We start from the raw sequence: 16330 nt of genomic DNA on the forward strand, positions 1-16330 counted from the left end.
TTGCGTTTCATATTTTTTTGGTGGCTTATTAAACAGCAGAATTTAACGCATAGTACTTGACTTTGGTTTTCTTCGCCAACAAGAAGTTCTGAAAGGACAACAGGTCTTGCAACGAACGATGGGATATGTAGAATACCAGTAACAATGGCACTCCTAGTACTGAAGTACACCAAGCGTTGAAGCCTACTCGTATACAGTATAAACCACGCAAAATAGGTAAATACAGAGTTGATGCTATACATTAACAAACCAAATACAGCAAGATATAAAAAATTAAAACCGTTCAGTGGTTTTTGACATTAATTTTGAGTTTGACCAGCGCATGTGCCATTATCACCAGGACGCTGAACATACGCGTATCGTATATTTATACAGTGGATGCGACACCGGTGAGTAAGTAATTAAATCTGCCATTGCTGTCTAACTGCTACTTATGCACTGCCAAAATCACAACTAACAGCATTTGGCTTTATTTTCTTCACTTTCAAAATAATGCGCTTTTTTGTTGCGTCGTGTTGTGGAGCGTATAATGGAGTGGTTGGTTTTGGCAAGTTTATACTGGAATACTGTCCGTGACCAGGGGGAAGCTCGGGCGCACTTTTTTCGCTCTCTGTGACCGACGAATTCGAAGCAGGAGCGGGGCTTACAGAATCGACATGGTCGTTTATAGTCAGCCCACACGATTTATAAAACTGTAAATATATAAGCAAGTTCCGTTAAATTTGTGTTTGTTTTGCGTTTGCGCCTTGGAGAATTAACAAAGTTTTAAGCTGTATATAAATACACATAATAAAGTAGAGCGCAAATAAAGCATTAATTTTTGTTTTCTTGTAAAGTTACGTTTAGCGTACCGGCATCTCATCCGATAAATCGTCAGTTTCTGCATCTGTCTCTTTTATACTGGCTTGCTGCTTCAGTAGACGCGATGGATCCTCACCGTCGAATTGGTGATCAATTTCCAGAGGGGTTGCAGCTTGTTTCTCTAGGTTTATCCGTAAATCAGTAGCCAAAGGCAGACAACCAGCGCGTCCATTTTCGTGTTGTGTGTGAGACTGGTATTGATTCGGGAATGCGGTCGCTAATTTCTGCGAAGCTGCCGGATCAAAAAAATTCTGATAACCAGGCGCAAACAGATCAAGAAACGGACTAAAGGATGTTTCCGGAACAGGAGCTTTGCGACTGAATGACGCGGGTGGCGCTAGATAATTGCGGGTGTTGTTTCGAGGGTAATTATCGTGATTAACGGGAAAAGGCTTTTTTGGTCGTGCAGACATCGACGTCATCCTACAAAATTCGCACACTGGGGTACCACATAAGCAAATACCTACAGGCTGCACTATTTTATATAGATATCTATAATAGTATACACACCACATATATTTTCAGTAAAATCAAGTATAACTTTCTAGTAATTTTTTTCCACAGTGAAACAAGATTACTAGGGTAGCTTTGCTCTAATTCTACAAGTAAAGGTACGAGAATAGTCTGCAGGTACGGGAATAGTCTGCACAACCTCTGTTAATGCGTGAAAATTGATACTTCTATAGCAAAATATTCATCATTCACCACTATGCAATACCATTTAATATTCACCATTATGCAATAAATTTTTCGTGTGTTTTCGAGTCTAGCACCTGATTCGGTCACACTCACAGATCAGTAGACATTCCTTTACTCCAGTTTCTAGCATACTCACATTGCTCTTGCAACAGCACGTTTCTGAGCAAGAATATTTGAAAACGGTGTCGGAAATCTGAGCATTTCCGAGCTGCGACTGATTTTGGATTTGTTGGCCGGTGCACCACTAACATTGCCGATATGCTGCTGTATTCCCGAATGGTTTGTTGTAGCAGTGTTAGCAAAATATGCATTGCCGGCATTCTTTCGAATTACATCATTTACAGCAGGTATACTGAAGTAATTCTTTAGACCATCACTTCCGAGTGGGTTTTCAGGCAGGTTACGGCTCACATTTCCCATCTGTATGGGTACCGGTACTCTCTGCAACGGTGAGCCAGATGATGTTGGCCCAGTTGGCACAAACGTCGGACGTATCCCACAACTAGATGCTTCCCCTGTTCGCTTATAACCGTTAGACTGCATTGCGGATGCCGCGAATAAAGCGCTGTTGTTACCAGGAGAACTCTCATAATTTTGGGCACTTCCGTTGGCTGGTAGAGATTGTAGGCCGCCATTAAACTGTGGCACCAAATTTGTGTAGTTGTGAGAAGGAACATGTTTGGCTTTGACTGTCACTTTCTCCACCTGACGCATAAAAGCAAAAAAAGACACTAAAAATAAGTAACAACACAACTTGACTGTTACTTTAACGTTATCCTGTTAATTCAACTTAATTGTCAGAAGTTTGAAAAGATTTTACTTGGTTGACAAATTTTACAGTCAATCGAGAAACTTTGTATGCTAATGTACAACAGCATGTACCAATATGCATGCATATTGCAATCATAATAATAATAACACCTGTTAACGTAACAGTTATTAATTTCCCCGTTCGATTTTCTTATGCAGGCATGCGATCGATTTAGAGTCACCAGTTTTACTGTTACCGGCAATTCCGTATATTTTTGTGGTTTGGTAAAGGCGGTCGCAGGGGCATTACCACAGGGAACAGCAAGTGTGTACAGTCCTTCAGGTGTTGTGCGAGCGATTCCAGTCGTAACAAATTCCTCTAAAACTCTCCCAACGGAATTGAGTAAGCCGGCGGTAGTAGTTTCCAGAAATCTGCATACGGGATATGTTAGCTTAAAATGGCAATATTATAAAGAAACTTCCTGATAAAACGCTGGCTCTTAATACGGCCTTATTCCGGTAAGTACTTTCAAAACTAGTAACACTACTGCTCTTCATGATCGGCATCGTTAATTTTAACTGCCTAAAAGTATTGCCATTTTTCCATAAACGCATAAAAAATGTACGTACACTTAAGAATTACTTAAAAATGTACATGTATAACATTTACGAGTATTTTGCACTGGATACAACAATGTATAATTTAATGGTAGAACAAGACCGGAACCGAGTTATGATGGATTAGCTTTTGAATCCACTAAAACTTAATCAGCCGAATATTGTCAGCTCGCCGTCCACAGGCTTTGCGCTGTTGTTCACGATTGGCATCCGTACTCGTATTTTATATTATTTCAGTTTATATTATCAATTATGCAACGCAGCCAATGATATTAACTTAATATCTCTATCAAAAAGCAATCGTGGCCGCATGATTTGCGATTTACGTAGTTGTCATGCATATGTACGCCGCTTCATGCATAATAATAATAATTATTATCCTACTTTGCAGTTATAGTGAGCCTGTCTAAAATTAAACTGGAAATACACATACTTCTATAGATATAAGTTACATACGTCGGCAAGACGAGAACGTCAGCCTTTAATTATGGTTTAATATGTATGTCACACAGTATGTGTACCCGCATGTTTCGTAATTATGTATACCTTACTTGCATTTGACACGGACAAAGCTGACCATTGTATGTCCACCCAGTGGCTGTTTCACGTCGCGCAAGACAACGTAAATGGCTTCATATAGCAACCGCTTTTGAGGAGGAAAATTGCAGATCAAATTGGCCAGCAAGGCTTCGCTGAGATCCTGGTATTGATTGGAGTCTGCTCCCGACTGTTCGCTTCCGCCGCTTTTATCGCTACGTGCATGCGGAGTATCAGCTTTCTCAGACGATGTATTACTAGAATACTGCTGTTCGCGAACATCAGAAGAGTACTGCAATCCAGGGGTCCCGTTGTTGTGGTATTCTGTACTTGGGAAAATTGCCGGCTGACCATCTTGCACATGCATCGGTGAAACAATGTTGCCGTTAATAAACCCGTTTACATTACTCACGCTTTGGTTGTTTTGAGGCGACAAACAATTAGTCTGTAACTGATTAGTAGTGAAATTACAAAACGTATTCTGTGTATTGCTAAATCCCGTTCTGGATGCTGTGAAGTCTAAAAGGTCTCCTAATTTAACGTTCGACGAATAAATATTCTGATCGAAGTGGTTGTTATCAGGCGCAGGGAAATGCTGATCGTAATTAAACTGAGTAGCAGGATTATAAGAGACTGGCGAAGACTTCGGTTCGGTTTTGATGCCAGTATTTTCCACAGCATCGTCACGAAGCATATTGTACTGATTAAGCAGTCCAAAATAGTCAATATTTTCCTTTTCCTGCTTGACCACTGATGAGTGTTGGGATATATCATGATCCAACGTGTTTAGGGCATCCATGACAATATTATCGTTAAATGCGAAGGGGTTATACTGTGAGCTTATATCCACTTCATGATCACCAGGAGCCAAATAAGTATCATAATTAAATTCACAAGTTGCGGTTGACGACACTGCAAAGAAGGATTCAGCACCACTGACAACATCACCGCCATATTGCAGCGCCATTTCGGGAACAGGTGCACCCGTGTAATCCGCAGCGCCCTGACAGGCTAACACACCACCGGAAGTAGTAGAATAAAACGTCTCCGTTTGCGGAGGAGTCTTAGGTGTCAGACGCGCGATTAAATCATCCAGCTGTTCAACCGCAGTATTATTACCGGGACTGGGAGTCGATCGGCATAATGAGGATGGACTACTAAATGCCAAGTGTGTTTCGCGCTGATTAGCGGCATCATCACTATTGACGGCTTCGATGATTTGCTGTACGAGATAACCATCACGTACGGCTGCGTAGAGGCTGGCGCGTACCGATTTGAAAAACACCGTCTCCGCCGATTGATGGGATGCCAATAAGGCATGATAGATGTTGGTAAGTGTCGGCAGTGTACCGTTGGTTTTCAGCACGCCGATGATGTTTTTTATTACATCAATCGGGCACAGTGCATCATCGGAGCTGGTGCGTTCCACATCCTCATCCACTGCAGTGTCGATGTTATCGAAGGGAACATCGAGGAGCATCGTGTTACAATATTATATGGATATGCACCAATGTAGTCAACGGGATGCTTTGCAAATGCGATTCGTGTTCGGATCATCACATGAGCGAGCACATGAAATTATATGACTCAACGATCCCGTTTTTGGTAAAAACCACATGCCCATTCCGCAATATGGCCACTTCGGTGTTGAAGTCGCAGAATCTGTTAGTCCGTTTGCGTGCGCGATTAACAGATATATTGCATGAGCTGAGATCCATGAATGCGTAGATCTGACAAGAGATTAATAATATGCCTAATAGGGAAATGATCTCACAGTTTTGAGCTGGCTAGCAAATGTCATCCCGCACGGCATATTATAGGGTCATTTGCACGACTTGATATTGTCGTTAATCAACAATAATGCTGGCATGATACGCAGCCGTATTATTTATTATCTAACCGGAAACTGGTCCACAGCCCTGACCTTTACAAAAATCCCGTATTAATTACATATAGATATAACGGAAGATGATCGATTAGCTGTACGTATGCACTAGAAGTGCTACAGTCGAAAAGATAAAGTATTATATATATAACAAAAATTCACAATACCATGCCGTTAACGGTTCAACGCATTAGCAGTTAGCACGATACTTAATTAAATTAATACCACTATATAATTAACGGATCAGATACATTGAAGCAGAGGTTGCAAGTAGGAATCTACAATTTTGATTACGCAGATCCATCGTAACTTAGAGCACTAACTTTCATAAAGGTGCTTTAAGACTGTGCACATTGCAGCGCACATGCATGTAGTACACAACCAGTGCATGCTTCTGTGTGGATTGTAAAACTGGATCCTTGGGGAGTACGTAGGCGACTTGCGCCGCGTAGTCTCTGCAGTCCACTGCACGAGCCTTCCTGTAATATTGTGGGATAAGCTGCTCATTGATAAACAGCGGACTGTTGAAAGGCGCACTGCGCGCGGCATCACCACTGAACGACCCTGAATATACTGGGTATGGGAAGAAACCGGAAGATTGCGCAACTAAAGTGTTCGTATTACGATATTTATCAGCTGCAGCATAGCTGTGCAGTAAGTACAACATCTGTGACATGAGAATCCTGATGGGGCAACGTTTGGCGAACTGAGTGTACGTACAGAACGCAGATACATATACAGTACAACCCTTGCATTAATTTTACAAGTAGTCCGTAGAATGTAGATGCACCACAATAAAATACGCGGCACATCACTCTGTTTTCCAGTCCGTGCACGAACTTAGGTTAAAATTTGATCGATAAATCAAAGAGCCGGCCGGCAACTACAGCGCAGACGCTCCCATCCTACTCGTAGATCGATTTTTTACTTTTTTGTGTTGCGAATGTACGAATGCACCGTGGCAAATAATTGCCCAATAAAAAAATTACAAATTTTTTCAGTCCGCGTTAATTGTGACGGTGTAGATGTTGCATCAGATTTAATTTGATAACGGTTACAAAGAAACTTTACTTTTTCTTCGGATGGCGATGAATCAGATTTACCTCTTTCTGGGCCCCGTACGTTGAAGACTCAGGCACTTTCAGCGAACTTCTCGCATAACGCATCAATCTCAATCGTCTACCGTCCGGAACCGTCTAAATGGGCCGGCGATTCATGTCATTCCATATTACGGGTCACTTCCGCGTGGAATTCAGAAATTTCAACGTTCGGCTTCGAAACAGCAAGAATGATTACGCAGAGCTTTAGCGACTGTAGTGTGCCGATCGGTAGTTATTCAGCACTGTGCTTTTGTACATTTTTGTATTCATAAAATTAATGCAGGTGACTGAGTACTAATTCTACAACATCGATAATGATCTCCGTAGAAACACGCGGGCAGGTTCTTATCGCGACATCATAATGGACACATACCAAAACGGTGGCAGGAACGTGGTATACCTTCCATGGTGAGATAAGTTGGCGAAACGGTGGTTCATGTCATTCAGACCGTTACCCCACAAGCCAGATCCGATTTCCGCCATTGCAATGTGAACAAGACCAAGTAACGTAACTGATCAGGTATAAAAAAATCTAGGTACTGTATAGTGTATAAGTATAGATAGAGAGCGGATGCCGCTCTGACAGTACTCTCCAAATTGCCTTCGGATTCTAAACCAAAATTTACCATATATTACGTTTGATAACTTTGATTTTGTGGTCTCTACGGAATGGCATCATGAAAAAGCACAGCATTGGCAAGTGTCTGGATCACATATCTACAGTTCGACGGGTCAACAATTTTCGACACAATTATTTTTAGAACGCTACCAGAAATTAGAAATATCTATACCAAAAAGTTTTAGTGCAACGACCAAATCATAGCTTTTCAAATACGAGTACAACAAATTAGCCATTTTGTTTGCCACCTTTCTGCCTATCAAGCCTTTTACACACGGCCTTCTTAATCCGTTTCTGCGCCGAATTTTTCTTCTCTTCCAGTAAAGCCATTTCTCTCTTGTACGCTTCCTTCTTTTGCTGTGCATCCAAACGATGTTTTCTGGCTTTGTCTTTATGGATTGCTTCCATGTCTCGCAGCATCTGTCCAATCGAACGTTCCTTTGGTTCCAGAATGACTGCCACACGTTGCATATCTGGATGCTTCCTCTTTGCGCCCTTGTTCTTCGGTTTATCTTTGTAAGGTAAACTTTCTTGTAAATCTTTCGGTATTACCAGCGGCTTAAGCCGACGCTCTCTCCGTACGATAGGCTTATACAGAGAATCAGGATTCAACGGTGCTATATCACCCATTTCCTTTCGGATTTCACCAACTCTCCGCATACCCTGCCATTCCAGCTTTTCTCCCCTCGGCAACAGTAAGTTCGGCAACGGATTGTACAGCTGAGGAACGTCTATTTTGAACCAAGTCCGCACAAAAACAATATCACTGGGCAGGATTTTATCTTCGAAAGTCGCACGGAAAGCACCTTCCGGTTCTTTTAGAGCGCGCTTAATCTGACCACGAATACCACTAACGGTGCGGATGGCAGCACCTTCAAATCGACTGACTTCCAAGGTGGAATTGAACATTCCTTTGATAAAAGCTGTTTTTCGGAAAATTTTCAATGGTTCACCAATCAGTTTGAGCTTTTTCACAATGTCCACAGATTTATTCAAGTCCAAAACAACTCCTGTCGAAGTGATTCGGAAAGATGTATCCTGACCTGCGGTTTTCACACTTTCGACGGACAGCATGCCTATAATAATAAAAAATGAACGAAAATAAGTAACAAATAAACTACAGTGCTTCATAGTTAAACTGGTGAGAGAAGAATTGACAACCTAGCGAATGTCAAGCAGAAACGCAATTCCGGCCAAAATTTTACCTACATATTCACTGTGATCTGCTAAAGCAATGGTACAATGGCAAAGCACCTGTCAATTCTTACCGGTTCCCTGTGGCGTAATCGGACCCCAAAATGTGGCTAAACAGTGCAGATGTTGAGGCGTATATTTGAGCATACGATTTCGCATGTTGTGGTCCTGGGTAGAGAATACCGGGCGCGTTTGGAATCTTCTCCATCCCAATGAGACGATGATCGGGTCCAAATTCTTCAAGATTTTCGGATACCATCTGTGTTTTTTAATGCGCACCTGCACGTAACCGATATTCTGCTCTTGACTCAACAATCCGCCAACAAGGTAGGGGTAGGAAGGATCGAAATTCGTCACCACTTCACACGGCACTTTGGTAAACTGCATTCGGACATACAGACCAGGACGATATCCTTCGTACTGAATACGCTGGGCTTCGTCCAGACCGGCGAATTCCGTACGATTCAACTGAGCTTGCTGCTCTAATTCTTCTTTCAAAGAATCATAATGCGTCTTCTTGCCCACGGTTTTCTCTTCGTCGAATTCGGTATCAAAAGCTTCTTTCAGTTTCCGTTTCTTTTCCAGCAGACGGTCTGCTTCATCCTTCTCATCTATCGGCTCTTTAGTACTTTCACCCATTTCATCGTCGTCGTCATCGTCGCCGAAGTCTCCATCAACCTAAATCCAAAGCCTTCTAATTATAATAGAGCAATAAATAATTAGTATATCGAATTTTACATCATCGTCCTCCTCATCTCCTTCAGGCTCAGAACTCTTGAAGATTTCACCCTTTTCGAGATCTTCGTAATCTCCGAATACTTCCTCATCACCATCAACAGTCTTCGTTCCTTTACCGGTGTCACTGGTTTTCTTCTCGACAAAATGACCTCGTAACTTGTTCCGTAATTCCTCTTCCGTCCAGTTCCGATTTTCGTTTGGTATATATTTCGTAGACTCCACAACGTTAATCCTCTTTTTAGTCGGAGCGCCTTCGTTATACTTCTGTACCGTTCTAAACAACCCCCCAACTGTCTCTTCGTCGCTCTCATCCACGTCATCCGACTGGTTATAGATAAGACGTTTCAAGTTCGTCACTGTTGATAATTTTCCGAAATACATGTCAGAGGCTTTTTCGGCGAGATTAGACTTCCATTTCATGCTGCCATCGGGAAAATTGTCAGTGGATACATCATCGTCATCGTCGAAAGCCAACTCCTCTTCACCATCAGCGTCAGAGTCTAAAAGAAAACCTTGGTATAGTTGAGAAAAATGCTACACAAAATCCCAAACAGCTTTATCGGTAGCTCAGGCTGTCAGGCAATAAACAATACAGCATCTCAGATACAGTTAAGTGATCCAAACAATACGCATGCACTTCAAACAGTAAGACAAAGAAAATGAAATGATTTTCAAAACAGTTCAGCACTTTTTATGTTCAGCATAATAAATCAGGTAGGATGCAATCACTGACGTAATTTCATTTCGTACTTACCATTTTCTAGCATTCGACCAACTCGTGCTTCTTCCATATCAGAACCAGATTCGTCTTGCTCATCGTCGTCACTACCCACATCATTCATCGCAAGCGGTTCTTCATCGAATAAAACCTTGCGACGACTCCGTCCAGAATCCTGAACCACTTCGTGACGCTTCCCCATATTTTTCTTCCCGGCTTCGTACTCTTTACCGGTCACTCCTTTGGCGCCAGAAATCAGAGTGAATTCGGCATTCTGTAGCTTTTCATCAATCATCTCATTGGACTCTTTAAAAGTATTTAGCAGCTGCTCGAAAGCCGTAGGTTTTCGATCGCGCTGTACGGATTGATCAACAGGTCGGTGTGAGTGACTTCCGCCGATGTCGATATAAACCGCATCTTTATCGTACAGGACACCTCCCATTCCCGAAAGCGGCGCATACACAAGCTTTTCTTTTTCGTTAAGTGAACGCTTCCGTTCTTTATCAGGCAGTGCACACGGATCAGGAAGGACGGAAACTTCAGCAATTTCAAAGTCACCGCAACCTACAAAGAATATGGCCCAAAATTATTTAAACGTGGTGCAGCGCGCAAACTTTTGTCACAAGAAGCAGACACGTAGAAGGACCAAATAATGTTACAATGAAACCAATGAATGTGACAATGCCAAAAATTTTTTTAAGCGCAGCAAGAACAGCTAATTCAATCAGAAAAATCAAACACCGGCACTTATGTGTTTAATTCGCTGTGACAATCACCACCCTTAACAATGCACTGTTTACTAAAACAACTCTGATCCACACTGACTCAAGAATGACCAAGCTAAGGCCACTTTTCTGTACTTATTACTTTTTACTTCAAACATTTTTTGATACACGTATACTGTGTATTCATAAAGAAATAATACGCAAATGCAATAACTGAACAAGTTTTTTTAGTAATTAAAACAATCAGCATATGTAAACTAAGGATCAGGCGTATATCAAAAACAGATGCAGCAAGACAAAAAATTAACAAGTCAAAGTTATCAAAAATTGAACTTACCAGCAATATGTGCCCACGATTTGCTCCTGAGATGCGTTCCGCGAACATAACCGTAAAGGCACACCGTCCGATCCTCTTTCGGGGTGGTCCGAATTACCTCCGGATCCGTAATATCCTCCATTCTATCCACCAGCACATAGGGATGCGAACTCCGCCACTGCAGCGGTCGGAATTTCTGAATACTGATAAACCGACCAAGATTCTTCACGTCCCTGCGCATGTACTCGCCATTTTTCAATCCGGATATGTAAAACAGCTTTGCACCCTGATAAATCTCCGTCCAGAAACGCTGCTTCAGGCGCTTCTTCGTCTTCTGCATGGCCTTACTTTCCCGAAACATATCCAAATGTGTCAACACACCCATGATCTTCGGGAATCCATGCACCTGACAAATATTCAGGAATTCAAAGGTTTCCATTTCAAAGCCAAATTTAGCGTCGATCAGGAGCAAAACCAAATCAGCGACTTTTGCCACATCAATCATGGCATTAATATCGTTGTTGCATTCAATCAATGTGATTCTGCGCTTCTTTCCCGAGACGATGGTAACGGGTCCTTGAATGTTGTTGATATTATTGCGCGTAAAGCTCTTGATCAAACACTGCATCAGTGTGGTTTTCCCGACTTTCGGCGGCCCCACGATGGCGACAATATATGGAGGCGGCAGCTGCGGAGTGCGGTCGATTTCCGGGATACGCGTGCGTTTCTCGCTGATATCAGCCGTCCGGCGGAATGTACGCTCGGCACGGACCACTGACTGAAAGGCGAAGGCCTTGGGATTCCTTTGCTTGGCCGATTCGGCTTTCTTCTGCTTTTGAAGTGGAATATCATCTTTCAGCTTGCTTTCTTTCTTCTTCGCGAGTTTTCGTCCAGCATGCGTTTTACGATGCGTTTTATGGCTTTCGATAGACTCCATCGGACTCGGAATTTAAAAAAAATGCACTATCAATAATCTAAAACTTCCGAACTAAAAATCAATAGAAGTGCACTGTGGAAGACTTGTTGTCACTTCGTCATTCACCGGCAGGTAGGCGCTTACCTAAACAGTAGAATTGAGCACCTGGTAAATCGCAATCTTGAAATTAATCTCTTTCTATTTCAATTTCAAGAATAACATAATATTGTACTATCGAAATCCGTTTTTTCGTTACTTATTATTCTGCTTTAAAGCCGCTAAGTTACCGCAATGACCGCAACATTATCGCAGGAAAAACCATTACTCAGTAATTTTAGGAGTGAGGATTTTTATTTTTTTTTCGAAATATCGATCGATGCGTCTCGCTCTGCAATTTAATACGCACTTAAAAAAATAATATCACTAGTTTTATTTCATGTAGCCGTCATGGAAAAGAACCAAAAAAGAAAAACACGCATTTCTGCATACATACGTCTGGCAGCTTGCCCATTTAAACTTCAAAGAAATTTATTACCGACTTTCAGGTTTCCAAAAATATATCCAACAGCTGAAAAAGCATGTTCACAGCAAGTTGAAACCAAAAATACGCTTGAAGCCTTCACCGCATTTCTCCAGATGACTACGTTCAAAATTTCAAAACCGGTCACGTACCCAAGTAAACAACAAAAAGTTTACTAAACACACAAAAAAGAACTACTCGTGGCTCTCACAGAAACCGAACAAAGAACGATATACAGAAAACGTCTAACAATTGGAATCAACAAACGTACAAAGCACAAACAAACTCCTTTAACTACAGTGAGTCCTCCTCAGGCATTAGTATACGGCTGCGGGCACTGCAAACGGCACTGATCCATATCCGTGAGCCATCGCGGCACAAGACAATCCACCGGCCATCCCAGCCGGGCCACACACCGAAGGACCGTAGCCGGATCCAACACCCGGATAATACCCAGCGCCAGGATATCCAGGATTAGGATGATATGCATACCCCGGCATCTACAGAGCAAAATTGTGGTCGCGAGCGAACTGTCTAATATAAAGAAAACTCGTAAAATTAAATAACCTGAAATTACTCATAATAGCCAACTAAGAGAGGTAGCGTCAAAAACATGAATCTTGCGTAAAGCTTGCTGCTACCGAGACAACTGCTGTAACTTTCAAGTTTCGACATTTTCAATGCAGCGTCCAATGTGCTGAGTACCTTATAGGTAATCTGGCATACTCTACTGTAAACCGGAGCAGATTAAATCCATTTCCTCTTGCAGTAACTCGAGCAAAATTGATAAAGTACTGTATTTCGTTTATTAAAAGCAAGTACTGGTCAAAAAACACAGCCGTACTTTGCGATTGCTTTATTCGGCTACCCGCAGTGCTTTCGAAAACGGCTCGGTTTACATACTCAGCAAATTATTAATGTAAGTAATCAGATGACACTACGGATGATAAGCTGATTAAGCTCAACCGTTTACTGAAGGTTAGCTCTACAGTTTACTGACCGGCTGGTAGAATCCGCCGTAGTATACCGGTGCTCCATGCCCATACATCAGAGGGATAGGAAATGCCGCTGTCCACATGCCGTAGTTCTAAACAAATATAGCGGTTCTATAGTTATCCGCCACGGCGGATGTGTATTACATTTTAAAATGTCATCAGAACGTGAGATGCATACCTGAAAAGCATGCACAGGCGGAGACGAAAAGCAACTAGCCGCAACTGGACTCGGTCCCATCACGTACGGCACACCATCCGTTCCGTAGGCTACCTGAATCAGTTCGGGCTTTCCCTTCGCAGGGTAATTTGAATGAGCGATGCTTATGGTTTTCTCCAAAGCGAATGCCGGCTTCTCGGAGTGAGAGCGTGGCGTTTCGGCCCTTTCGGGGAGCGTTGCCTTTTCAATACGGGCTGATTCATTTGACACGTTCAATGCTGTTACCAAACATGCATACAATTGATAGGGTAATCAAATATTCAAAAACTTTACGATCAATTCCTAATTCCTAATTGGTACGTCACCATCTCGTACCTATTCTGGAGTGTATATGTATCCTGGCCGCAAGTACAAATTACTTTACAATACAATCTCGTTTTTATTGTGCATAAAACATACCAGAGAACAAATATTGGTATACAGAATATTCTAAACCCGTGAATACAAAGATCAGCTATAAATTTGTTATCGATACCGACAGGTTACTGCGCATTCTCTGCTTTTCAAGATAGAGGCAAACTAATAATAATTTGCAAAAACAAGTTATTTCAATAGACATACCAGCGCTAAATGGCTTTTTATAAGCGGGGCCGATGTTCAGATGACGAGCTCCGTTAATCAGGAGATCCACACGAGACGTCTGCATGAAAACGTAACACAAAATGGTAAGACCCAACACAAAATGGTAACATTTTAACGTTACACAAAATGGTAACAAATTTTACCGACCTTACTATTAGCACACATTTTAACGACCTTACTATTACTAGGGTAGCTATCTTATATGGACACCTACATACAGTACTTCCCGAACATGCTCATTATGGCAGCTCGCTACTTACATGTAGTTAATCTTATGAGTCAGTAAGCGTGGAAATGTAAAAGAAAATGTAAAATCGTACAATAATACTACTAATAAGTATCAGGGTAGTAAATTCTAAAATTTAGTACTGGTTGACGTGCCCGGCGAATAGACCGGAAGCATTGCAGCAGTGCAGCTACACGTTTTCTTAAACAGATGATAATCTAACCAATGAGCATGCTGGATAACAGAAAAAAAACAAAAGCAACAGTCAAAAATGCGACGAATCGCACGATAGAGCGCGCGAAAAAACCAAAATTATGCCAATGATTAACATAATAAAAATTAAGTAGATAATTACAACCATCCGCATTTCAGGTCACTGGCAAAGCTATAATGCGCAATTGCGCATATGGTATTCAGTATCTACGTTGCATAGCTGTACTTTCGTCGTGGTTTGCCGTCGGCTTTAATTTAGCATAAAACGCTACCGTACTACTCATACGTAGCATAAATATGTAGCACAATCACATCCGCACTTACCGTTTTCAACAAATCCTGGGTTTCTTTCTCGGAGGCTAATTTCACAACAGCATGGCGCAGATAAACTGAATTCTTTCGATCTTTTGGCATCACGTTCCGGAAGATGCTCACGTTTACCGGCTCCACATACGGACGGAGAGCATCGATTACATCCTGCTTTAATGTCTAAAGAAAAATTAAAATCAATGTTTGTAAATTACTGGCTTGCAACATTCTGAAAACCTGGAATTTCACTGACTGCTCTACCGTATTGGCGTATTCTTTGACGTGCTGGCGTTATAGAGCAAAAAGCGTACGCCAACCTTGGCAATAATCAACCTGTCTAAAGCCGCAAAGATACTGTATTCCATCCAAATCCTTACTCTATTGTAACCATCAGTTTTAATAATCAGCCTAACGCCTGCAATATATTTTGTAGCAACTTTTTACAGCAGCATTCAGATTTTTAACGTCGAATAAGATCGGAATAGTTAGAGTTACCGCGTCGGTGATGTGCGATATGGTTCTCACCGGTGCGGTGCCGGTGTCCTATGCAGCGTACTGAAAGAACCCGCAGATCTCACTGACCTCATCACAGAATGACGTCATACTGACAAGCAATCATCTCGCGATGTACTGTACAACAACCTCGCTAGGCGATATCTATTCTGTAGCGGCTAACAGCGTCTTTTAATACCAATGTTCTTCGATCATCATACTGTACTATTCTGGTAATTTGGCGAAACTGAAACGATCGTTCTCATGGTCAGAGTAACGCAAAGCCACTTACGTCATGTGGAAGGCCTCCAATGAAGATGCTCGTAGGCATCAGAGTGCCCTGGAAGGGACGCCTGGATTCTTCCTCGTGGATAGTCCGCAAATACTTTTCTTTCGTCCACATCACCGACATCGCCGCATTTGAAGAATACCCCTGAAAAGAACCCGAAATGAGAAGCAACAAGTGGATAAGTTCACTGACTTGAAAAAAATATCGCCAAGAAGTTCCTGTAGCAGACACTGCTTTAGTTTTAAGACTGAACAGAGAATTACCCATCGCGCTCAAGTTACATGTACCTGCGTTAAGGGACGTGTAATGCAGCGCAAGCGCTTAGAACAACTGTCACACGACAGATACGAAGCCATCTGGTACAAGAAAACTCGCAGCAGCGCTCCATTTAGTACTTACATATCGAAGGTTTGTGATCGGACCCAGTTCTTCTGGATTAGACTGGCACGAATACGAGCTCTGTCCTTTCGACTGCTCTGTGCAAACCATTTTAGTACTGTACTGTATTAACAAGATTGAACTTAAATACAACAAAATTTAAGAAAATTAAAAACTTAAAAGACAAAATGTAAGATTGTAAGACGACTGAAATTAACAGAACCAAACAAAGATGATCGAAAACCAAAAATTTAGTGAAAAAGTGTCATGCGCTGTGAAATAAAAATGCTGGACAGAGAAAGTGGCCGACTCGCGAACTGTGGATAAGCAGAAGGGCGGAGTTGATGCAGTTTGCGCTTGTTTGATTATTGGTAAAAGAAAATGTGCATTATTTTGTTATTCGCCGTGCCATGTGCGAGTTTTTATAATGGAA

At 41.9% G+C, this 16330-nt stretch overlaps 3 protein-coding genes across 7 annotated transcripts in view; all 3 read right to left on the reverse strand.

The window, feature by feature from the left end:
* Positions 1-61: 61 nt before the first annotated feature.
* LOC129592236 (uncharacterized) lies at positions 62-6695 on the reverse strand. 4 transcript variants are annotated; one of them, XM_055488235.1, is made up of 6 exons: positions 6454-6695; positions 3480-5195; positions 2568-2742; positions 1697-2265; positions 852-1284; positions 62-692 (listed from the first exon to the last, which is right to left on the reverse strand). In XM_055488235.1, exons 2-6 carry the CDS (start codon positions 4943-4945, stop codon positions 432-434), a joined length of 2904 nt encoding a protein of 967 aa, XP_055344210.1. In that variant the 5' UTR covers positions 4946-5195; positions 6454-6695; the 3' UTR covers positions 62-431. The 4 variants fall into 4 exon arrangements, with proteins under 4 accessions (XP_055344210.1, XP_055344201.1, XP_055344219.1 ...); XM_055488226.1 differs by having other exon boundaries at positions 3480-5389; XM_055488244.1 differs by lacking the exon at positions 6454-6695 and having other exon boundaries at positions 1697-2075; positions 2136-2265; positions 3480-6447.
* Positions 6696-7119: 424 nt separating this feature from the next.
* Positions 7120-11820, reverse strand: LOC129591940 (ribosome biogenesis protein BMS1 homolog). Its single transcript, XM_055487832.1, has 5 exons — positions 10782-11820; positions 9756-10283; positions 9002-9501; positions 8338-8941; positions 7120-8145 (listed from the first exon to the last, which is right to left on the reverse strand). Exons 1-5 carry the CDS (start codon positions 11695-11697, stop codon positions 7298-7300), a joined length of 3396 nt encoding a protein of 1131 aa, XP_055343807.1. The 5' UTR covers positions 11698-11820; the 3' UTR covers positions 7120-7297.
* Positions 11821-12194: 374 nt separating this feature from the next.
* Positions 12195-16330, reverse strand: part of LOC129591949 (uncharacterized) — a 31634-nt gene continuing 27498 nt past the window's right edge. For both annotated transcript variants that reach the window (XM_055487852.1, XM_055487843.1), the window contains 6 exons: positions 15523-15663; positions 14754-14918; positions 13970-14048; positions 13370-13626; positions 13197-13283; positions 12195-12696 (listed from right to left, as the gene is read on the reverse strand). In XM_055487852.1, coding sequence (XP_055343827.1) covers positions 12514-12696; positions 13197-13283; positions 13370-13626; positions 13970-14048; positions 14754-14918; positions 15523-15663 — 912 coding nt within the window. In that variant the 3' untranslated portion in view covers positions 12195-12513. The remainder of the gene's footprint in view (positions 12697-13196; positions 13284-13369; positions 13627-13969; positions 14049-14753; positions 14919-15522; positions 15664-16330) is intronic.

Source organism: Paramacrobiotus metropolitanus, unplaced genomic scaffold, assembly GCF_019649055.1.
Source record: "Paramacrobiotus metropolitanus isolate TYO unplaced genomic scaffold, Prichtersi_v1.0 Parri_scaffold0000003, whole genome shotgun sequence".
NCBI classification, from domain to species: Eukaryota; Metazoa; Tardigrada; class Eutardigrada; order Parachela; family Macrobiotidae; genus Paramacrobiotus; species Paramacrobiotus metropolitanus.

Coding starts and splice junctions, on each gene's coding strand:
- LOC129592236 (XM_055488235.1), bottom strand. CDS start 4,945: ATGCTCCTCGATGTTCCCTTCGATAACATCGACACTGCAGTGGATGAG. Junction 2,266..2,567: donor AAAAATATACGGAATTGCCG/GTAACAGTAAAA, acceptor TTTATGCGTCAG/GTGGAGAAAGTGACAGTCAA. Junction 1,285..1,696: donor CGTGCTGTTGCAAGAGCAAT/GTGAGTATGCTA, acceptor CGAATTTTGTAG/GATGACGTCGATGTCTGCAC.
- LOC129591940 (XM_055487832.1), bottom strand. CDS start 11,697: ATGGAGTCTATCGAAAGCCATAAAACGCATCGTAAAACGCATGCTGGA. Junction 9,502..9,755: donor TGGTCGAATGCTAGAAAATG/GTAAGTACGAAA, acceptor GTTTTCTTTTAG/ACTCTGACGCTGATGGTGAA. Junction 8,942..9,001: donor GAGATGAGGAGGACGATGAT/GTAAAATTCGAT, acceptor CTTTGGATTTAG/GTTGATGGAGACTTCGGCGA.